The sequence below is a fragment of the Pholis gunnellus genome (assembly GCF_910591455.1).
Source record: "Pholis gunnellus genome assembly, chromosome: 7".
NCBI lineage: Eukaryota > Metazoa > Chordata > Actinopteri > Perciformes > Pholidae > Pholis > Pholis gunnellus.
Window position 1 is genome coordinate 9174477 of NC_136533.1, and position 24648 is coordinate 9199124.

The 24648-nt window shown below is 44.4% G+C and overlaps 1 protein-coding gene across 1 annotated transcript in view; it reads right to left on the minus strand.

Annotated features, from left to right (window-relative positions):
• LOC306698173 (cGMP-inhibited 3',5'-cyclic phosphodiesterase 3A-like) overlaps positions 1 to 20301 on the minus strand; it is a gene marked incomplete at its 5' end in the record, with an annotated part of 62455 nt that extends 42154 nt beyond the window's left edge. The window contains one exon of the mRNA XM_079162381.1: positions 19387 to 20301. Within this exon, the coding sequence (XP_079018507.1) occupies positions 19387 to 20301 (915 nt within the window). The remainder of the gene's footprint in view (positions 1 to 19386) is intronic.
• Positions 20302 to 24648: the final 4347 nt, after the last annotated feature.

Below are 24648 nucleotides of genomic sequence, written 5' to 3' on the forward strand. Positions count from 1 at the left end.
AGGGGACTTGTGTTGGCAGAATGGACCTCGCCCCGGGCAATAACGCTCTCAACTGTGGCCCATAGGGTTACGGTTCGATAGTGCTCCCAGACTCTCGGGTCAGAACTCCAGTCACATGCACTTCACAACGCACTAATGGGTATGGCTCTGTCTGTTCCTGGGCCTCAGAAACAAGTCAAGGGCAAGTCAGCCAGAAGCCCAGCCGTCACATCGGGGCTGAGCTGCAAGGCGGCACTTTTTTATGGCCGTCACCTGGTAAGGCTGCCTTTCTGGCAAACCGCACAGAATCACACACACTCATGCGCTACCCCTCATGTTTCCTCTGTCTGCCTCTTTTTCCTCTCTCAAACACACATCCACACATCTACAGGGACATTTTGCACACACGCATGCACCTGTGTCAGACGGCCTGTTTTCCACTGGGGTCTAATTGATTGTAAAATGAAGACGGACGCCTGTACGAGGCAAGCCCTGCTGAAGAGACACAAAGTCTATTACAGTGGTCCTGCTCCCCGACCCAAACACATCACCCAGACAACCAGTCTGTCTTCATTGTTAAGTCACCAATCACACTCCTGACTGGATGACTGACAGAGACGAGTATCTACATGACAGAGCGGCAGGGGCGGTAGATCACCGCTGGTTTGGGAGACAGCAATACCCCTTTCCTGAACAGCCATACACCACTTTCAATAGGGGGAGGAAATGGGTCGGAAATAGGCCGAGTAATGCTTTCAGCCCCGGCCTCTCCGAGCAACGACAACAGACAAAACACAGAGCCATTAACGGCTTCACTGAGTGAGTGTTTGACTAGCCAGACAGACCGTCCGCTGCTAGCTAGAGATTGAGGCTGGCCTTATTATTGACATGTTGATGGTTTTCAGGCTGGTTCAGCTGAAGCTTGCAAAGCTTCAGCTGAACTTTGAATTACGGATGTACGATGGTTATTGGAATGGTGCATCCAAATGTTTCTGACTCAATGTGGAATCGGGGCTTAATACTAACTTTAAAAGTGGTTTCCACGCTGGCAATCAGCTTTGGTTGCCGTAGCTGAAAATATGGCTGCCATTTTTGTTATATTTTTAGTAATAGATACTCTGCAGTTATATGTCAGCTTATTCATGAACATGTGAAGTAACAGAATAAAATCTTTACTTCAGAAACTAGACAAAATTCTAGTATCCCCTCAAGTCCTGGTATACAAAATATCAGTCGTGCATGCTCTTTAGAGAACCTTTAAAAATGAATCCAACAAGTCACTGGTTGCATCTTCATCCATTCTTTCCCTTTCAGAATTTGTTTTTTCTGGACCTTTGTGCTTATTCCCTCCACAGATCTCTACTTTCAGAGATGACCTCCAATCTGTCTGAATTCTGCTTAGACAGCTGAATCTCCTCGCACATACAGCTGAAGAGACTAGGGTGCTGTCCCTATTTTCTGTGTTAAAAATGAGTTGCCCTGGTGAAACTCAATACAAACAAATGAACAGAGTGCAGTTAATAGATCTGAGCACTCTAGCAAGTTATCATTTGTAACGATGCTCCTTTTTTCTATTCAGTAATAAACTAAACCTGAACTTGCTATATTGTCCTCTGGCTCCCTGGGGGATGGCTGGAGCAGTATTAATCGTATGTAGGCACGGGTACACAAGGGAGTATGTTTCCTTTTCATCCGGGCCTGTCCTCTCACCAGAGCGAGGAACGAGAAAGGAAAAGGCAAAACTGTGAAGAGGAAGAGCCTGTAGAAAAGAGAGGGGTCGGCCGTTCACTGGAATTCAACAGTGCATGAAAGGCAGGGAGAAAAACGAATACATCTGGCGTGGAAATAGGAGAGGTGGTTTGTCGGGCATGACAGAGTTTGGAGAAGAGAAGAAAGGAGAGGGGAAGGGAGAAGACGGAGAGTAAAATGGGGGCTAATCACGAAAGAGACAGAGCTGGGAGGCAAGAGGAGACAGAGGATGACTAAAATAGGGACAGTGAAGTGAGAGAGGGAGAGGCTCAGAGAGAGACACAGAGAGATGGACCATAATAAAAGTGGAAGGTAAAAAAAGGAGAAAAGTGTGCCGCTCGAATCATACGAGCACATTGTGAAACTATAGATTAGGGGGAGGTGATTTTAGCTCGAGGAGTAATGTGTCGGAGCTTTGAGCGCACATAGGACGAGATGTAGGGAAGAAGAAAAAAAAAAAAAAAAGACCAACTAACGCACCTCCCCAGAGTGGGGAGCACTGTGTTGTCATGGAAACTGCTCTGACGTCAAAGCAGGCATTATGTGATTACTCATAGAGTCTGTTGAGGAGCGGGCCAATAAAACAGGGACCATTACTCACACACAGGGAGATGGCCAGAGCTCGGGTTACACACATGCTTGCATATGCACACACACACACACACAAACACACACTAGACACACAAATAAAAGCATATAGAAACACACTTGTGTACACACACAAAGTACCAACTCATTCTAGCAGCTCCACCTTTAATGAAAAGCAGACCGCTGATAAACTGCATGAACATTTTTACAATCCAGACACAGTGAATTGGTCACACTTTTACAAGGGCTCCTGATTTGGAATGCAAAACGTGCAAATTCACTGTTTGCTTGATACCGTTGGTGCTGAGGAATGAAGCAAAAACTTGAACACTCATCCCTCGGCGCTAAAACCTCGACACGAGTGTCCTCTCGATGACTGCAGACCGCAAGTCTGACTCGCCGTCTCGACAACGAGGAGTGCAAACACAAACTCATCGGCACAACCAAGATATCGCTGGCAGAATCTGCGTGTTCTGCATTCCACACACTCTGACCCATGTCTGACAAAGTACATCGAGCATGCACGCTGACATGTACACTATTGTGCGTCACAACACACACACGCACGCACACACACACACACACACACACACACGCTCACTTCCTCTCGCCATCTCCCACACATTCTCCACTGGGAGTTAAAACACTGTTAGGGCTGATAAGGATCCAGGCAAACAGTGTGGATAAACAGTCACTCTGGTAATTAAGAACCACGGGCCTATCAGAGAAGAGTATGCCGAGACAAACAGTGATCCAGACTCCATTACTGAGGCCGTACGCTTTCCCACCAGAAAGACCATTAGGTGGGAATAGACAGACGGCGAGGGTCACCAGAACCCAAAAAGCCAGACTGGCTCCAGTAAGTTCAGCTGTGATCATATTAACTGTGTTTTCACCCTAAATGTCTACTGTGTGTGTCTCTGGTGTCGAGAAAAATAATGTTCTCTGATGCACAGTGCCCCAAATTTAAACAGCTGCACATGTATGATATCTTGATAAACAGCTGTTCGGAGTGAGTTGAACAGTAATGAAATGAAGGGAGAAGAGGTTTTCTCTGTTCTCTCGCATGCTGATTCAATGATGGATTTTAAAACGTATTTTGCTGTTGAAAACAAACAAAATGACATCATGACATGGGCAGCTCGGCGCCAATACAAACAACTGCTGGTTAGTGTGGTTGTGACATTTTTCTTGCTCTATCGTCCGGGACTGAGAAGAGAACAAAAACAAAAATCAACCAGTGTATTACATTGTTCTTAATAAGACGAACAAGATGCATATTTAAGGTCATCCACATCAGTGCTTCGCGTCCGACCATTTTTAACACAAATGTTCACCGTTTTTTTAAAGTGCGGTGCTTATAATAAATGCAGAGATATTCACAGTTGTTTAAACGCTAAAATAACAATAATGAGCTCTAATTATGAGCAAATGTCTCGCCAGGACATCAATACTATTTCAACTTTGAGTGTCATTTTACAGTAAAAACACATCAAATACTGCAAACTGATGCCTCTCTTTGTAATGACACTCTTCATTTTTTTTTCAGATTAGCACTGATCAAAAGACACATTGCAACCGCAGCTCCAGTCAGAAGTATCGGTCTCTCTCTGTTTGTACGTGAAGTTACACAAGTGAGCTTCATCCAGTGTCAGTCTATCTTCCTCTGCAGTATCTCTATTTTCAACTGTCCTTAATGTGCATGACGCAAGTTCAGTTATTGCATTTGGCACAAGTGCTCCGTGTCACTTCACTGCCACAAATGTGACTGAGCTCTGGCCAAAACCTGATATACTATACTCTGCATCATCACTAATTTGGTTACAATGATACCATATCTGAGTTGATCTGATTACAAGCCCAGTAGCTCTCCCTCCCTCCGTCTGTCCCTGCAAAGTGTGTGAACGGGTCTTACTTGTGCAACTGTTAACAGGCACACATGTACACATCCATGCATCATGCTGCATGCGAGTGTGTGTGCACAACGTGTGTGTGTGTGTGTGTGCGCGCGTGTGTGTGTGTGTGTGTGTATGTGCTGGAACAAGCTGCAGTCCACCTGGCAGGCCAGTGAACTTAATGAGTCTCGTATTCATGCAGCATGCGCAGCCACATCCGCTGCCTGAGGCTCTGACCAGGTGCTGTGACACAACACACATTCAAACAACGTGAGCAGGATCCTCCCAGAGGGTTGTACCTCTCGTAATATCACCGTGACCAACTGCATACCACCCAGAAGGAGCAGTTTTCTTTAGACCTTCGGTCTAATAACATGACCTCACCATAACTAACTTTTTAAAATGTTGCCGGCTCGACAAAAAATGATTGGAAAAAAGGGTAATTGAGTTACCTTTCCAAAAGTAATTTACTACTGACTAACTTCTGAGAAGAATAACCACATTGCATACGATTATATTGCTTTCAACTGCATTTATAATTGTAGTATTTCAAGTTAAATGGGCAATCTATTCCAATTTCATGGGAGTGAAATTATTTAAAGTACTCAAACTGCTACTACCAAGCTCACCATATTCATGTGAAGTTATGCCAAATGTGGTGTGTCTATAATGTTTTTAATCAGCGCCTTTATGTTTCTGGACACTCAATTCAATGTTATAATAACAGGATTTTCGCTTCAACAATAATGCATAGAAAATGTTGCATTAAAAAGTGTAACATTTCACATGGGTTACAAGATCAATGTCAGATGCCGTTCAAGAGAAATGATTTCATTATGATTAACCAATGTAGGAGGAACCAAACATCTGCTCAGTTAAATGCTGCAATATCACCACGTAACTCACTGCCCCACAAGAAGTCAAGTCAATTATATTTACAAACAAAACTGAGCTGAGAGACAAGAACCTTCCTTTCACCAGATGCCAGTGCAGCAACAAATATGTCACATCAAATATCAAAAAGAATATGTCATGCTCAGTAGATGAGAAAAGCTAAACTCAATTATGAGCCATAAATACAGTGCAAAGATCATCATGTTTTATCCATTACACATTTAATAGGAATGTCTCTATGCACTCTGGTATGAAAACAGTGAGGAAAGTTCAAATATATGGGGGCAGAACAGTTGGCCCAGTAGGAAGTATCCTGGCCTGGGTCCATACATGGTCCAGTCAACTCAGACCTAGCAACACAAATATACTAATGAATCACAGCTGTAGCATCCAAAGACAAAGACTCCTCCTTACTTAACTTCCCAAAAAAAAAACCTCTACAAAATACTCCCTCACTCTCTTTTCTTCAATCACTCCTCTTCTCTCACTAAAGTCAAGTAGACCTGCACTCTAGAGAGCCATTTCAGCAGCCATTACAGTAGGGTGGGTTTTTGCTGCAATAATAACTGTGTTGCTACTGATGAGGCCCTCTCAGAGTTCACTTTCTCCCACACCCTTTACTCATGAACAAACGTCAAACTCTTCAGGGCCTTTGATTCGAGGAGTGACCCTGGACGAGATGAGTGTTAGAATATTTTGAGGCTCCAAATGTGAGCGAGTGAGGGTTTATTTGCAAGTCTCCGGGTAGCTCTCTGCTCCGACCTGCAGCCCAGGCCCTGCGGATATGAACGACTTGGCCAGAGCAACGCTACAGTACCGGGGACGCGGCGAAGGGCACTACAGGACTTTGAAGGGTGGGTGTGTGATTGTGTCCAACATGCATCATATCCCCTAATGTTTTCTCTCAAATGTGACCCCTGGTTCCAGTTCCTTTCCAGCAGCTGACCACCATATGTAAAAGGCCCGCACCGGTCCACTGAATCCCTGTCTAATGGGCTGCACAGATGCCACTTTCCTGGAACAATTACTCCTGTGTGTGTGTGTGTGTCTGTCTTTCTCCGTGCAAACAGACTCGAAGGTTCCACACATTTCCCTCAATATGTTTCACCACTGTCTGGAAACAATGAACGGTGCTGGGTGAGAAGTGGGGAGGGGAGAAAAAGTGGAAGAATTGTGGAAAATGGCACGATGGGAGAAAGTGAAACACATAAGGGGGAAAGTTATGCTGCTGTTTGGACAAGCGTTGTTGAGGGTAAGTAAAAAGGGAAGTACGTAAACTAACAGCAGGTCAGTCGTGAGGGGAGGAGAGAGCAGGACGAGAAGGAGAGAGCGAGGGCCGATTATTGACTTAATGGCAGAATCGAGGCTGTCGAGGGCTTTAGAGACACTGTTTGTGTAGTTTGGACTGGGCCTGGTAGAGCGTGCGGCGTGATGATGGAAATCTTACACTCACTCAAAACAAGCCCGCTGACCTTTTCATCTACCGGCCCCTGAATCAGTCTTAACATTCTGCCAACGTGGAAATGAATGAGTGCTTATTACATCTGTGGCAACATCACAGGCTCCGGCCCCTTTTTACGCAGGTGTGTGTGTGTGTGTTTCATGAATGTGTGTTTCATGAATGTTTTTACTTCCTTCGACATCCAAGCGCATTCCTGCCGTCAAGCAATAATATCGGCACATGTGAGATGAAGCAGGGCTAATCTTTATAAGCATGAAATGTTGTCGGGTCCGCTCTCAGCTCACTGTGCCTCGGCAACAGAGTACACAACGGCGAGGATCAGGGCGTGACGAGAAACGTAAAGGCCTCAGTCACAGTAAATTGGGTTGCTTCTTGAAGGTGACCAATCTTCATTACCACTGACATTTCAGAAATAATGAGCTCATCATAGAGAGCGTGAGCACCCTCTCACTGGAGGAGCCACCATTTTGTTTTTTGGGACTTTGTCTGAATTCTGAACACATAGAAAAAGGGCCTGAAACGATAGAGCCTTTGACTTGTCCCTGGGGAATAAAAAACAAACGAAGAGGACGCGGCTGCCAAAAGGAGCTAGATAAAAAACGAAACAATACCAACATATAATAAATAGCACACAGCCAAGCATACGGTTGAGAGCAATAGACTTTGATGTTTCCCTTTTCCATAGATCCGGGATATTCATCCGATTTTTCTCAGAAATCAGGATGGGACTGCCAGCTGCGGCTTGGCAGAAAGTGCAAGAAATGCATTTTTTTTGCAATGGATAAATACTCTGACCCCATTATGGACAAAGAGACTTACATGCAACTAAGATGAAATCCAAAAATATCGAGCAAAAGTGCTCCAAATGATTGTAAAGAAAGATTCGAGGGAAAATGCCCTGAAATTAGGTGTGCGTATAGAGAATACGTCAAACCTGTGATGTTCACATACAAATCACATGAACTCTCAGATGGCAGGCTGGACCGTTCAGCCCACTACCGTATCCAACAAAGACAAAATTGCTGCAAGGATTGTGAACATACTTTATACACAATTTGATTTAATCAACAGAAATGTGTCAAATGCCAGAGAGTTTTTTCCCCTCATTACCACAAATTATATAAAAGATCGGTTACACCACAAATTGTGACGTGAGTACCAGGTTTAGGAGGTGAAATTAGATCAGATGAAACACTATCATCTCCCACAGGGGACTGAGTTCTGATCCACATGGTGGCCCATGAAAAAACAATGAACTGACAAAAAAAAATGTAGAATCTTTTCTAAATCTTGCAAGAGCATATTTTTTGCCCACTTGGGGCAACAAGCTGTAAATACAGCAATTAAATATTATCACCATTTAAATTGATACGTTGAACATGTTTGCGAATGTTGCGTACATATTTTACACTTTTATCTTTGTTTTGGTCTTTACCGAATCCTGAGGTAAATAATTGGTTCTCTAAATGCTAAATGCTTCTATTTTTGTAAACATTACAGGTGTGAATGTGAGGTGCTGAATAAAAAGACTGGTCTCTGGCTGCAGAGCAGCGGCTGGGGGTTCGGCGTTGCACTCAGCTGTTTGATCACTCATAGGCCCTACCGGCCGGGGCTGGTTGAGATTAGTGAGCGAGGAGACAGCCGGCATCAATGCCAGTATAAAACGAGCAACAAAAGGTCTTTTGAGAAAGTATGAGCTATACCGCAATAACGAGAGGTCCTTGAGCGTGCAGCCATAACTGGCTACCCAAAATATTATGCAGTGTGCTGCAGCAGAAACGCACACACGAGAGCGATTGCATGATTCTCCTGGCGGAGATAATAAAAGGTGCAAAATAGCAGAGAGATAAAGAGAGCCTATCGTCACACGTCAAACTAAGTGACAGACCAGAAAGAAAGGTATTATGTAACGTCTGAAAGAGCCAGAGCGATGGCAGAGAGGAGGAGGAGGAGGAGGAGGAGATCACCCCTGGCTGACAGGTAGTAGGAGCCAGTGGAGAACTAAACTAGCAGTTCTCTCTGGCCCGTCATCACCTTGTCTTCCCTTCATCCACCATTCATAACAGGAGCAATGTAGCTGAAAGCCATTAAGCTGCTTCTGGTTCCTTAGAGCCCCTCTGAGACCCGTTTCGTGAAAACCCACCTGATACGACCTAAATGACCCACTAACACCCTCTCTTTTGTCATGATGTACCTCTTTTGCAAGCGCACGCGCTGACGGCGACACCAGTTAATCGCCTGTGCACAACCACAAACCCAAATGAGGCGGTTGCTTCTTTTTCTGTGGCTATTTTAATGGGACATAAAGGCAGAGTAGAAAGTGTGCACACAGTGTAGGTGCACACGCGTGCGCGTCTGTGTGTGTGTGAGGGCTTGTGTGTGTGTGTGCTTGTGTGTGAGTGTGCGCAGGCTCATCTGTGCAACATCTGCTCAACCAGCCCAAGGCTCCTCGCCTCTTGAGAAGTGGGTCACGTTTCCCGATGACGTCAAAAGTCCTTCTGCCTCTCCAGTTTGTGGAGCTTTGCCAAAACCACCGCATGCCATTCCTTGTCCTGACAATGGAAAGGCTCTCTCCAAAAAGCCTTGATGAATCACCTGCCAAACCTCTAACAATTCTCAAATATTAACACTGAAGTGGGTCTGACCATGACAGCGAGACACAAGGTGAAGGGTTGATTATTAACAGAGGGGGGGGGGAGAAAAAAAAAACATGATAAAAAAATGTCAACACACTCCTCTACTCTACTAAAAGATTTAATCTGCAATGTGGTCCAGAGCCATCACTGTGATGCAGGATCTGAGGCTGCTGAACCGCCTTGAGCCTGAAGACCTGACACTAAACTCTTTCCACTGTCCATGGAGAGGACAGATCAGGGGAAAAAGAGAAGAGGGGTCTGCTACAGTAGGTGTAGAGATTTAATTTAAGCTGTCCAGTCCCGGGAGGACACGACGCAAGGTCAGCGAGAGTATGAATGGACCAGGAGCTAATGGAAAAAAGAGAGATGGTGTAGAGAGAAACCTGAGGTACGGAAGCATTAAAATAAAGGCTCAGTACGCATATTCTGTCCCCTCTCTTTATAACACAGAGAGACTCTTCAGAGACATACAGCATGTGGCTATGAATTATCTGGGTGGACGAAGGGCTGCGGATCCATTTGAAGTCTTCTGAAAACAATGGCTTTTCTCACGTCTTGTTTTCCGGGCAGAGATGTGACCTGAAACAGCACTCCACAAAGCAATTAACGGGTGAGCCTGGCTATCTTTGGCAGGAATGATTGCTTGGAACCAACAGACCACTATCTCCACTACACAGCACTTGTCTGACCACACAGACACACACAGACACACACACACACACACACACACACACACATGCACACAGAAGAGCCTGCTGTTCATAGCCATCGATTGTGGCCGAGTATAAAACGGATGTCACCTACACAAGAACACGTCAGCTCTGACATCGTTTATTGTCACCAGGCAATGCAGAGCATAGCAGCAACAAATCAATAAGGCCTTGCCTAGCCAGTCTGCTGGACCCTGTGTGTGTGTGTGTGTGTGTGTATTAGCAGGTGTTTACAGTGTACAGAAGAGAAAAACTGGAGGGGGGGTCACCACTTTATCATACTCCTCATGGACAAGAAGCCGAGGGCCAAAGCAAGGTTGAGGGGAAACGAGCCATAGCTCCCGCCTTCATGTCACCGATTCTCTAACAATCGAGTAGAGACTCACACTTCCAGACTGAATAATACAGTCAGTGTGTAGTTGAACTCTTGCAAGTGTGGTGGGAATATCTCAGGGCCCTCTGGATGTCTTGTCCTAACCAAATACCTAACACGTGGAAGTTAACTTGAGACGACATTCACTTTAAAAATATGATTAAATATTCATTGAGCTGAGCACATTGAGGGGGGGGGGGGGGGACTTTTTCTAAACTTTTTCTAGTGCCGCATATCAATAAGTGATAATGTGCACAGACCTTTTTACAATTAATGGTGCTAACAAATACAGATAAATAGGAAACGTTAGAAAAGCAGATTGCTATTTTGAATTAATGAAAATAACTCATTTCCTTGAGCCGACCATAAGCGGCTTCTGTTTGCAGAGTAGATTCAGAAATGTGACCAAGGTACAAAAATAACGTCACACTGTTTACCTCAGCATCATAACCAGCATTCCAACATTGGTATTTGTTCGTACACACTATGTGTCCATAAAAGTCTAAATCATATAGACACTGTATACCATCACCCAGCACAGCACTGCAGCTATACATTCTGCTTTTGATATCTGACTAATTGACAGTGACTGCACGAAAACAGCCCTTAACCCAAACCCTAAGACTCTCGCCGCTGCAAGGGGCGAAATAACCCGACTGACAGACAGATGTACAGACTGATTTTTTTTCTCTAACATATTTAGAGAGTAAAACATGGCATTGAGCAGGGAACAGCAGAAGCCTTGTTGGCTGCAGGGACAGACAGGCTCATGGCGAGCCAGTGAGGCAGCGGGCTGGACGGACGGACGGGGGGGGCTCACCAGGCAGAGGGTACAATAACACATTTCCTCGCACCACGCCATCGAGCTAGACAGACATGCAGCCTGCTGACTGAGGGGAAATATATGTATATATTTTTACTCCACTCATTGAGAGTTACTTTAGTTACTTTACAGATCCAGATTTTATACAAAACACAAGATCAGTTTATAAAATATAACGCATTCTGTTTACAAGCTAACTTTAAGCCAATATAAAGCTAAATCATGGTCAGACCGTAGCCGATGGGTTCCACAAAGGCCTCTACAAAGCTTTCTTAAACGTGATTGGTCAACACTACTTGGACTACAAACAAAAACCTGAACGTTTCCGATGCCAAAATCTTGTCCAGCTGCCTACAGACTACTTTGCATATGCACAATCTGTTCATAAAGATTAAGCCATTAGTAACCAACCAGGCAGTGGATTACTAAATACAATGTTTCTGCTGGTTAAATATATGATGGCAGCAGCAGCAGCAGCAGCAGCGACTGTGGCCTGCTCTGCTTCTAATGGAGACAAAATGGCCAGACTGGACCTGAGGGACTTGCTGCACTTCCTCTCCGACACCAATCACATGAGATCAATATTTTTTGGACACCGCTTCACGTGAACACTCTGAGATGGGAAATTAACAGTTGTTTCTTCCATTTGTTTTTCACACATCTACTGACTGCAGCTATTTACGTCTAGGACTACTCTCCCCCCCCCCCCCCTCCTCTCTCTGCTGCTACCTTCCTCTCACAAACATGCACACATACACACCCACGCACACACTTCCCGGGGCGATGTGAGAGTGTCCATTCATTCGTCAGAGGCCAGCTGCACACCTGGTGACAGCCCAGGATGGTGGTGTTGGCTCAGGTCAGTGTGTGCGGGGAGAGGAGGAACGGGGAAAGGAGGGGAGGGGGGGGGGGGGGATGCTGGGTGAATGGGCCCACAGGCCTGTCCTTCAGGGTCTGCTCAACCTGCACATTCCAGTTCATTTAGCGCCGGGGCAAGCACAGGAATGTCCCCTCATGTAAAGGATCACTGTCTTAAAGGTGGGCTCCTCGTGTGATTGAAAAAGCCCTTCAGGAGGATAAATAGAGATGAAAGCAGAACATGCTGCGTTCAGTTCCCCAAAGGGATGTGCTGCCCTGCCGGATACCTACTGGCACCCATCAACCTGCCCATCCTTTAAAGACCAAAAAACACCGCTTCAACATTGCAAACACAAGCTTGTTGCGTACAAAGAGCTTTTTAAAAAGAGCATTTTTTAATTTCAGACTGTGTTGTAATCAGTGAACTGTTTGTATTTATTTTTTGGTTTATTTGATAAGGGACAATGCACATTAATAAAAACATTGCTGTAAATGCGCCAGAGTTAGCCAAGAGGCTATTTTTCATCTGTAGTCCCAAGAGGCTATTGTGTTAAGATGTTAGAGGTTAGGTGTATTTTGCTAAATGAAAAAGGGTTTGGGAGAAAACAACATTCATATTCCTCTTGTATGCTCATAGATGGCACCAAGGTGGAGGGAGAAGGCTTTAGCCCTACCAAGAAATAAATAGATGTTTGATTCTCTTTGAAGCTTTTTCTCCTACTCCCAGTTGATCCAGTCCAATCTACGCACTGGGATGCCCTCGGGATCTACCCGTTTAACTGTTTAAGTATACAAATATTCAGTGTGCTTCGGTAAACTAAAAACTTGCAAAAGATGCATTGTTTCAAACAACCTCGTCAAGAGGTTTCAAGAAACTAGTGAAAGTTGAAGTTGAACAGCGGGCGAAGACCACTTGACAGACTACCTCCTCCAGTACAGCACAACACACACAACCATCATTTGAAGCTGGAATGAGCAGTATTTCTGCTGCAGTATTCTGTCTCTAGAGAAGCAACTTGTTGTCGACATTTCCTGTGGTCACGTTCTGTGTTGCTTGTTTGTCTAGATGTGTAGTTTCTGTGTAATTCTTCGATCTTTCAGTCGGTTTTCACCGTTTTCTAAAGTCGTCTATTTCTACATTTGTCCGATCCAGCATTCCTATCAGAGTGCTGCATATTGTTATTGTATTTGATAAAGCTGTGATTGTTTTTGCTAGTGAGAGGTACAGTAGTTTAGTAGTATTAACAGTACTCAGAACCGTTTGTAGGCATATCACACTTGAAATTGACTTTCAAACGCCACATGTCTGCATATACATGTAGCCTTGTTTATTCATGTATTTACTACCTGCTTGGGTTTTCTAATCTAACATTTGAGAAGTTTGGCTTCCACATTTCTAAAATATGTAAAATATATCAACAAATGTATCATTATGGTAACAATACCCAGCCCTATTCATGCATACACCTAATATATGTGCATATGCAAATGCATCCAATTCTTCACAAACACACACTCTCTCTCTCGCCTCTCTGTCTCTATCGTTGCCTCACAAACACACTCATGCACAAGCACACACACCCACGTACTGTACGGATACACACATTTGTGCCAGGAACATTCTGTTCACCTCCATCACTGAAATAGTCTCATAACACAGAAAACGTGAGTGACATAGTTTAGATCAGACAGCAGAAGAACAAAAGTACAGCTTGTAATCTACCCTTCAACACACACACACACACACACACACACACACACACACACACACACACACACACACACACACACACACACACACATCAATAATTTGCATCAGATATACTGTTCTATTCAAATGTGAGGCCGTTATTAGGGTCCTGAGGTGTTAATATCTGTGCTGTGTGTCAGGACTGGAGGCCTGTGCCTGTCTAGCAGTTCCAGCTGCGTTGGGTTGTGTCTGTGGTTTGAGGCCCTCCGTGTTTCTATGAGCGGATTCAACCTCTCAGCCTGCAGCAGCTGGCAGCCATCAAGCTGCTGGCAACACACACACGCTTACATGCACACACATGCTCACACAGACGTCCTTCCATAATTTCCATGGTAATCAGTAGGGAGCCAGATCGTGGTTGCGCCAGGGGTAGGGAAGAGAGGGAAGAGGGGCACTCAGCTTAGTCCTGGACTTCTGGTTTGGTTGGCTTATAGGGGATCAGAAACACAGGGCAAGAACCAGAATACGAGCTACTCTTGTTGCTTTAAATTAAGGTAATGAAGGAACTGGACACAGATGGGTGAACTATGTAGAGTTCCAGGATAATTCCGCTTTACTACAACTTGGGTCTTATTATTTAATTTTTTTTGCCATTGTTGCTATTGGTTTTAACAATATTGTTCTCACACGGTTAAGGGCTGAGATCTAGGAACACAGCAAACTCACTAAAAGGAGTTCAAATGGGGTTCCTTCGATGATCACACAGCTTCAGCGCTACAATTTAGGCTAGCTGTTTCTCCCTGTTTCAAATCTTTATGCAAAGCTAAGCAAATAAACCACGAGCTGTTTCTTCATATTGACTGTACAGACATGAGATTTTGTACATTAAACTTCTCATCTGACTCACTGCAAGAAAGTTAATGACAATATTTCCCAAAATGTCGAACTATTCATTTAAACAGGCCCGCTTAGACTTCTTGGGAAGAAAGTGTTAGTTGTGAACATTTATCAGAGTTTAGAGAAAATGGCATGGTTCAGCATTAAAGTGTGCAGTGTGTAGGGTTTGGCGACTTCTAGCGGTGTGGTTGCAGATTGCAACCAACTAAATCTCCTCTCGTGTGCCAAGCATGTAGCAGAACTATTGTGGTCGAGGCAAAAGTTTGAAAATAAGAATGTCCCTCTCTAGCCAGTGTTTGGTTTGTCCGTTCTGGGCTACTGTAGAAACATGGTGGACTCCGTGAAGAGGAGTTATGTAGCTATGAAGCGCTCATTCTAATGCTTCGAAAACACAGTGATTATTATTTCATGTGATCATACACTAAAGAAAACATACTTATTAACACTGTATTACATGTATGCCAATAGATCCAGGTGCTCTCACTTTTGGTTTAAACCCTCTCTTCCACCATATTGTGTGTGTGTGTGTGTGGGGGGGGGGGGGGGGGGGGGGGGGGGGGGGGGGTAAGCCTGGCTGTATTGCCTGGCCACTGAACAAAACCTTGAATGACCTACTTTCATTCCTACCCCAGCACCTCCACCCTTTGCCTCCTCACACACGCACAGCGCAGCGGAGAGACTGAGACTGAATGGGGAATGAAAGTGTGAACTGGATCGACCAATCACAAGACACACAGCCCCATGCTGATATCAGCTTCCTTTCCAAACGTAGGGGGAGGCTCAATGAGACCGTTTCTAGCCCAGAGGCCAGTCCAGTCAAAAAAAAAAAAAAACATCACATCACATCCCACGAGGCTATGTGTTTGGAATACAAACAAGCTGTTTGGGATGAGAGTGTGCAGTGGCCCAGTGGTAAATCTCTGCCCTACAGGCTATCAACAACCTCCTCCATTCAAAACACAATTCAATTATGGACTGTGCAGCAAAAATAGAGTAACAGGAAACATTTACAACAGCAACAGTAATTGTGTTTGGATCCAATTCCACAGGAAGTCATTACCATAGATTTCAAGAATATCTTCATCATCCAAGTTAAGAAAGAATTTCCTCCTCTGGTGGGATAATATTTGTGTTGGTGTCAGTGAGAGGACAGAGAGTCGAGGGCTGGGGAGAGGGATGGAGTTACTGACAGAAAAGGGAGTGGCTTCGAAACTCCTCCTAAAGAGAATCAGCTAAAAAGCAGAAGTGTCTTGCTCATGTCGACTCCCCTTCCTGGCTAATCAGCTCTGCAGCTCAGGTAGGTTGAGTTAAAAACATTCGATGTGTGTTGGTAACATGGCAGACCGCTTTCCTCTGCATGAGAGCAGCGGAATTTCTACGACAGTGCTGATGTCTGCAGCAGGAGAGCCTTGGACTCAAATTTCCTGACACACTGTGAAAAGCGATCCACACCTCTTCCTCCAGTTCAATATCGCCAGCTGAAATACAGAAGACCGGCCTGTCATTTTGTATTAACCCAAGAAGAACTCACCACAGAGGCCCCCACTAACCACTATCAGATCAGCTGAGAATGACTTTCTTTTATTACGCTCATGATGGGAAGGACGACCCCAGCGTTGCGAAATGCACCGACTAAGTGAGCTGATAGATGCTGGCAGCCAATTTGTAATCAAAAGGAGGGAAAATGGTTGTTTATTAAATCTACAGTTGTGCAGAGTGAAGCATAGCCTCAGAGTTTTTGGCTGAGCGGCGGAGGGCAACATGGCAGCTTTAAGGCCTGTGAGGAAGAGGAGACAGAAGGATTCCTCTTTGCTCTATTTATTTTCTGAATAAACTGTTTTTACACAGTGACTATCAATCTGAAGGGCCTTTATATAACACTCGAAGGTCTGCGGGAGAAGCTTCCTTAGAATAAAAAAGTTAAGTATCAACTGTAATCCTTCCTCCGGCCTCGCACTATTCTTCACACACTTCACACACACACACTTCTTCAGGCGGACAGCACTAATGCAAACATTGTCACGTCAACAAAGTGCAGATCTACTCCTTGTCACGGCGCTCTTACAGCTTCTTTAAAACATCGTAACTCTGTTGAACACAGCAGAAACACAAACGTCAGTCCGCCGCTTTAGATCATCTCGCTGAGAAGCGGTACTTGGGAAATTTTGGCCACACTACTGCAGTTAGCCTACATTTTGGCCCCCAGGCAGAGTCAGTTGGACACGTTATGCTGCGCTGCTCCCGTCACCATGTGGTGGTTGCATGGTGGCCCCCCAAACGTGTGTCGACCCCCCTTAGGGAGGCCAGAGCCCCGTGTGAGCGAGGTGATGACTAGTGTGGGTCAGCATGGGCTTGTTTACACATTACAGACCACACAGACAAGACACGGTTAAGACAGCATATGTCCGCCATGTGTGTCTCAATTACAGGAAGGACATGACTGCTCAACTGCTTAGCACCGCCACCAAAGATGAGAGCAAACGCTAGAACACTCAGGTTTCGTTCGAGAAAATCTAATGGATTCTTAACTTTCACGTGTACTATCAAGAATGTCAGAGCACTGTCTTTATGTGCCACAACGGAGACATGTAATAGAGATCATCACGCAGCAGAGGGCTCCAGCCTGGCCGAGGTGACGGACCAGAGAGGAGTCAGAGATGCTGGAAATGTTGAGCATCTTTGCATGACATTGTCTACATTGTTTTGTCTGGCGGTTCCATCCTGCTCGGCTTTTATTGGGAAAAAATAAATCTGAAGCACAAAAAGAAACGTGTGAATTTCCACAGTTGCATCAATAGTAGCTGTTTACGACTAATGTCTTGATTTTAGGGCTGTTTTTATTGTTCTCTGAGTAACTCCATCTTGAAGTCCTTAAAGTAAAAGGAGTCTGAATCCAAGAGCAATGGCATTCATCCTCTTGTTTTTTACACATTTGGTGTCTTTGAAATAGTGCGTTGTTGCGAGGGATGCAGTGAATTTATTACAGCTTGGTTGTCTAATGCCCATGTTCGCTCTCACCATAATGGAAACATTACTTGGTGAAGTGGAATAAATGTTTCTTTGTTTCTAAACGTATATCCAGTTTTCTTCTTGTTTTTTTATTGGGTAATCAGAGATTATAGAAAAAAAGCTATAACGTTATTATCTAATGCAACAACACCAACAAATATATACAAAGAAGTATACAAAACGTAATATTATCGTTGTGTATGTAAATACATATTTGTAAGTTATGAGCATTTGTTTCTTTCCATCACTTGCAACATTGATCTTTAAAACACAGCAGAGTGTAAAACAATCTATCTGTGCACGTGCTTGTTTACAGCCGTACAGTAACTCTTCAATGCAAACTATACAGCCGGACATCTTCAAACTCATCACTCATTTAAACAACAAAGATCCTCACTCCACCACTGCAGCAAACCAACGACTGGATATCAAATGAATGATGATTGACACTTGAACAAGCTTCAGCTGAGACATCAAAACCTAAATCAGAGTGAAGTGTTAACTGTAAAATATCGAAGAATCTTTTCATATCTGATTTGTGTACGCAGGAGTGTGTGAGCAACACCACAAAGAAACACAAACAAGCACACTACAACGCTAACCAGCCCTGAGAGCTGAGGGCATCTTTCAAGTGGCCGGGCCGACGGTGCAGCCTCTCATCTCCAACCTAACCGCACTCACAGGTCACAACGAGAGCTTTGATCACTCCAAAAATCTGTTTCCAATTCACATACTCAGCATGCTCATTGATTTTCCATAAGGAGGGTTGAGGAGCTGATATGAGTCAGCTCCCCTCCTTTTAACACAGGTATGCATGTGTATCAGTATCACAGGAGGTTTAAAAGCCAGCTGCTACATTCCTGGAGTTTAAGGACTGCAATCCCCGATAAGTGATGAGGAGCAAGTGGTATTAAAGTCCAGGACAGAAAGATAATAATGCACTTGTCAGTGTTGTGGCAGTGGCTCAGAGATCATCTGGGGAGAATGTTTGACATAAATAATTAGGGATGAGATGAATCATTGGAATCGTGTCCTCAGCTTCCCTTTCTCATCAGCACTTGAAAGCTGTTACTAAAATAGCCTCCCTTCAGCTACAAAATACCAAATGTAAATTATACTGTATATATCTACATGAATAAATTACCACCTTGGTCTAATGGGTGCAACGTTTTTAGAGAAAAAAATTGGAAAATGTGGCCTAATTGGTCATTTTAGTCGGAGACGATGTATCATTTGCTTAGGAAAAAACATCTAATGAAGCATTACTGTGTATAACAATGTTCCTGAGAAGGCAAATAATAAGAAAAAACATTGTAAAGTGTTATAATTCCATGTTTGCCTTCAAATGGCTGCAAGTGGCTCCACAGAATATGAAAAGAGATCAGTCCAAAGAGGATCTGTGCAGATCAGAGACAAACAACTGAGCAGAGATCAAATCACAACTGTACAATACACACTGCAATGTAAAACAGGAGCATGACATGTAAACACATAATAATAGCTAATTATTATTATTATTACTATCATTGATATGATTATTCTCATTCTTTGTTATTGTTGTTGTTGTTGTTGTGTGCTACACTACACATGGTAGTGACATACATCATTTAAAAAAATTATGCAACCCTCAATATTATATGCATTAACAGCTATAATAATAATAATAATAATAATGAAAATTCGAATCAGTCATAAAAGTCCTTATTTATAAATTGCCATTCCACTGCTCCCGAATTTCGCCTCGCCTCAAACACAAAACTCATCATTGGAAAGAAGAAAACAAGGCAGAAATAGAAAAGTTGAATGGGACAGAAACTTCTTACCTGGTCCCTCTGGATGCATGGCAGAGAGGTCCGGCGATGTGACTTACTGTTGGACTGACTGTGTGCCATGTCTGAGGCTATCACAGAACTGGACCTCCTGCGCCTTTTAAATACAGGGATCTCTTCCCTAGCTCCAGTCACGGGGGTGCAGCCCTCCTTGTGTCTCCCTTGGTTGGGAAGGAGCTTGTCAGCATACCTCGCCAGCAGGATGCCCAGCACTCCAACCAGGTACGCTACGTACGGTCTCCAAGTGGCCCGTACTTTGTGCAGCGAGAAAAGTGAGATAGTCCTGACTAGGCTAATGAAAACGACCACAGATATGCCCTGATTCAGCCGCGCTACCATGAGTGCGCCGGTGGCCACGCAGATGAGCACGACCACGGCTGCTGTCGTGAATGAAAATAGCTGCTCATCTGTCCCGTCCAGGAGAGACCACGCCGCTGCTTCGCCCAGGTGGCACAAGGTTAGGAGGGAGAGGGCGGTCTGGATTAGAACTCCGCAGCGGATTAAGTAGACACCGACCCAAAAGAAGGCACATACGAGGGTGAACAAAGAGGAAACAACACTCCAGCAAGTTTGCGACAGCTCCGCCGCGCAGCCTGAAACGAAGTGAAGGAGAGACGATGAATGCGAGGGTCTGTTGTCCGCGCTGCTGCTGCTGGCTTCAGCTCTCCAGTCTGCACATTTGACCAACAGAGCGAGAAAAACAGAGAGCGACCCCACACACACCGCACTCAGGAGTCTCTGGGAACTCCGTATTTTTGTGAACATTAGCCTCACCCACGACTCGTAATCTCGGTCACTGCACAGTGGGATGACACATGTTTTCACATAACCATTGCGATCCGGTGCGCCGAAGCTTTTTTCATGAGCGCTCTGCGCACCGGCACTGTCAGATTCTGCAGGCATCGCCATCACTCATGGTAGATATGAAGTATGAGGAAGTCTATAATGCATCTATAGCAGTGTGATCATGGGACAGGACAAGAGTTAGTGACAGCCGTAATTTATTATACTGAAAAAGTGCAGCGAATACGCGCCGACGGGTCTCCATTTACGCATGGAGATGTGCTGCCACTGAACGCATTTCCCTTTGTTTTTCCAGGTGCGGGTTGAAAAATGGCATGAACGGAGCCCTGGATGACAGAGCAACTCAGAAGTTATTCAGATCTAGGGCACTGCTTCTCTGCACACACGCGTCCTGCGTTGCCCTCCTTCCTTTGTGGAGCGCCGTCTCTTTGACTTCTGCTGTCCTTCTCTTCGCTTTGAGGCTCCTCCACGGCCCGGTCCGTGCAGCAGCGGCAGTCTTTACAAAACATCAGTCCCGTTCCATGAGCATTCAGCGATAAAACGCGCTCTCCCTGTCCATTGTTTGACCACTTCCCGGTCCCTCCTGAAAAAGTAGAGGCTTCCCTTTTCTTTCGAGGATAAACGCTGCTGAGTAATTTAAGCAGTTTGACCTAGAGTCCGTCAGGTTTTTGCTCAGCGTTTTGAAGGCGCTAATCCGGACTGCTGGTCACCAGCTCTCCAACCAGTCGCGAGTTTCTGCTCATTCACACCCCCGAGTTCCGACTCCACGCAGGGAGCAAGATAGTGCAGCAGCAATGAAGCCCCTCATATCTTTCCTCAGAAAGACCAGCAGGCGTTGTCCTCATTACATCTGACTTTGGTCTAGATTGGTTTTATCTCTTCAACATTTTTGAATGTCTTATTTGTTTAAAATATATACACACACACACCCGTATATTCCTATGTTGTTGACATTTTTATTCAAACTGCAACAAAACCTGTTTTTGTATCAAATGGAGTTGACCTATATTTTCCCAGTGAGTTCCACTCTGAATGGATTAAAATGGTGTATTCAGGCACAAACATTTAATTTAGATTTGTGCTTTTGGTGGCCGAGCCAAACTGAGGGCTTTAAACTGTCTTGCCATGAATTGATCTTTAACTAGAGAGAAGAATATAGATGCTGATTAGAGAAATGGCCCTCTTTATGCAAACTGTTTTGCCGTGAAATTCTTGTGGTTGCCCTCCAGCTTGACTCCTGATGCCCCCCCACTCTACCGGGTCATTGAAATATTCATCCCACTCTAAGTGTCACCGACGATGTGTTGCGTCACAGTGGAAGGTCTCCATCAATGTTTCAGCATGCAGATCTTCCGTGGGCAAAAAGTACATCACAGTTCAGGAGGCACACGTGTGTACCCTCATATGCAACGCTCTCATGGGATCACGCCCTCTCACATATACAGTTTAGACATCTACAGCCAAGCATGCACATGTAATCTCGCTCACGTTTGCTGATGCAAACACAAAGAAGCTGACGCACATACTGTGTAGTCAGTCTGTTTCTCGACTTTCTTTAGCCCTGAAGCTTTTCAACATCTGGTCTTCTCAGCATCTAAATGAGGTCGGAGCGTAATAGACAATGCTCTATCATGCCACGCTCTTGCTTTTGCAACCCCAAGTCCTTCATTCATTTATGGAAATCCTGCTGCAACCCTCAAAACAGAGAAGGAGCTAATTAGGACTCATTTCTGTGATGCTGATGTTCTCTACCTGTGCTCATTCCCGGCTGAGACAGGTCAGCGGGACTCCTTCTATCTATCGGTGTAGACAGAGTCCTGTGTATCCCTTGTCGGTTGTGATTAGCAGGAGGCACGGGAGGAGTAGAAGCGCTAACAGGGAGCGATAGGAGCAGGAGGAGGCCAGGTCCTGTCCGTCACCTCTCAGCACATGCTCACTGAGTGCCAGACAGCTCTTTCAATGCAGTGCATCACACAGGGAAGCTGCTGGCTCCAAGTAGGAGCAGATTCTTGCGACAACATCTTTGTTTTTTTTACATCTTATCAAAGCCCATGGGTAACTTTTCTTTGGAAGAGTTGAAACAATACTGCTTTATCTGAATGGTTTATTTCATGGATGACGGGAACAGAAACATTGCCTTTACAAACAGAAGATAAGAGACATGACTAAGGAGAGAGGAGTTGAAGTCAGCCAGAAAACAGGATACAAGCATTCATTTTTCTTGGATCCCATGGTGCACTCATGGTGTGACGTTGTTGGTCCTCATTTACAATTCAGAGGCAAATCCATTATGTCAGGGCCAAAAGGTTGTCCAAAATAACTATATCAGTGTGTGGTGATATAATGTGAAATGATGCAGGTTATGTTATAGGCTGGAAAACAAGAAATAAATTACAGTGTTGCCAGATGTGAAATATGGAACAAAACCTGTGTGTCAACTGTGAAAGCCAACAGCTGTCCTTGTTTTGCTGCAAACTGTCAATGGCCATGCATGAAACTCATCATAACCTGCATCTTCCTCCTATGAAAAGCATCACTTTGTGGTTCAGATGAAGATGAATCACCACAGTTCTCAGCAACCACTGCAAGCAGCATCTCCGGACAAGATCATTGTGGATAAAAACAAATCCTGGTCGTCCCTACAAACACGTCTAGAGGCCATTCTGAATTACCCGTAAGGATTTTAACGACTGGGGAATGCACACGTAACTGTCGTGCCCTATTTGGCAATGTCACGGTCCATTGTAAAAGAGGAATCTTTTCATGAGGAGCAATTAATCAAACATGTGGTTTGAATGTTGACGGCAGCGTGGGGGGGCAGTCATCTGATGACCTACGCTGGCCTCTGGGACTGCGCCTGACAGATCTGATGTATACTCAGGAAGTGTGAATGTCCTGCAGAGTTGTTCACCACTAAACCCCCTCACCATGCAGCCCCTCCATGCTGTACTCATATCCAACATGACAATGAACTGATGACCTAACTCACACTTGATCTACACTTCAGGCAAATCTGGTTGTAAATAGCTTTCAATAATCTGAAACAGAATTATCCATCAAGAGGAGCTGTCTCTGACACTTTGGCAGGAATTGTAATGAGGTTACAGCGTGATTCAGAGTTGAAAGACTAAATCAGAGGGACAGAAGAGGCTGAATAGAGTGATGGAAACAAGTTTACATTGTGTTTGGCACTTGTGTGCATAGTGAGATCCATCGCAGCGTTTTTACCAGCCCTCATGGGCAACGGTCGGCTCATGGCCAAGTTTCCACTAAGGTGCTGTGGACACCCGTCTCCCGCCACCATATACACAGACATGCACGTGCACATACACTTCCTGACACAGTCATTTATCTGCCCCTGTGTGTGTACACACAGTTGTCCACAGAACAGGGGCCTTCTAGGCTGGACACCCACAGGAATCACCAAGCTTCCTTTCTCTTTAGAGACATGGATCCGACCTTACGTTGTTACCCAAACTGTAATTAGTCGTCCGTGCTTTCTTGTGTTACACAAACACGGCAATAACGGAGCAGGAACCTACAGCAGAGCCAACTGCATAATGCATGAGTCTGGGTCAATGATTTCAACATCCGCCAAAATGTTCCTATCAATATTCCAATATAAATCATGTACAACCCAGGGATTCATTGGCACAAGATATAGCTACAGGATTTAGATGTCTCGATACACTTTTATTAATCCTCCATCTAATGAAATAAAATGCTTGAGCCAAAGATGATGACACAAAGTCAATATAATGAATGCAAACTGTAATTCTCCTCTAGTTTTATGGCAAGAATATACAAGAATATGTGATCTGGAGCTGCAACAATGACGCGATTAATCGATCAGAAGATTAATCTGCAACAATTTTGATTATTCAAACAGTTGATGGTCCCAGTTTATCAAATGTTTGGACTTGCTTTTCTTTGTCTTACATTATAGTGAACTGAATATCTTTGTTTTTTTGAATTGTTAGTCATACAAAACAAGGTAATTGACGCATTAACTTGCACCATCAGCTTCGGGAAATTCCAATTAATCGAGAAAATGATCTGCAGATGAACCAATAACTAAAATAATCCGCTGCTTACAGTCCACTATAGTCTACTGTTGAAGAGGAAATGCTCTGTCTCTGTCTCCTGTTTGTTGGTAAATAAAACTGCTGACTCTTTAGACATGACAAACTGTAACATACTGTATCTAGAAGAAGGGTTATAAAATGTCACTTTAAAACAGGAGTCTAAATACAGTACAGGCACATGCAAACTAATACACACACACACACACACGGATATAGCAGATGAATTTCTGAAAACTGATGGCAATGAAAATTCTGTACTATGTACAGAGACTGCGAATAGTTGTTTTGGTTTTGATTCAGTATCTTCAACGTTGCTCGTTTTCATGGCAGAAAAAGTGTCACCGCCTGAATATTTCGTCTGAAATTA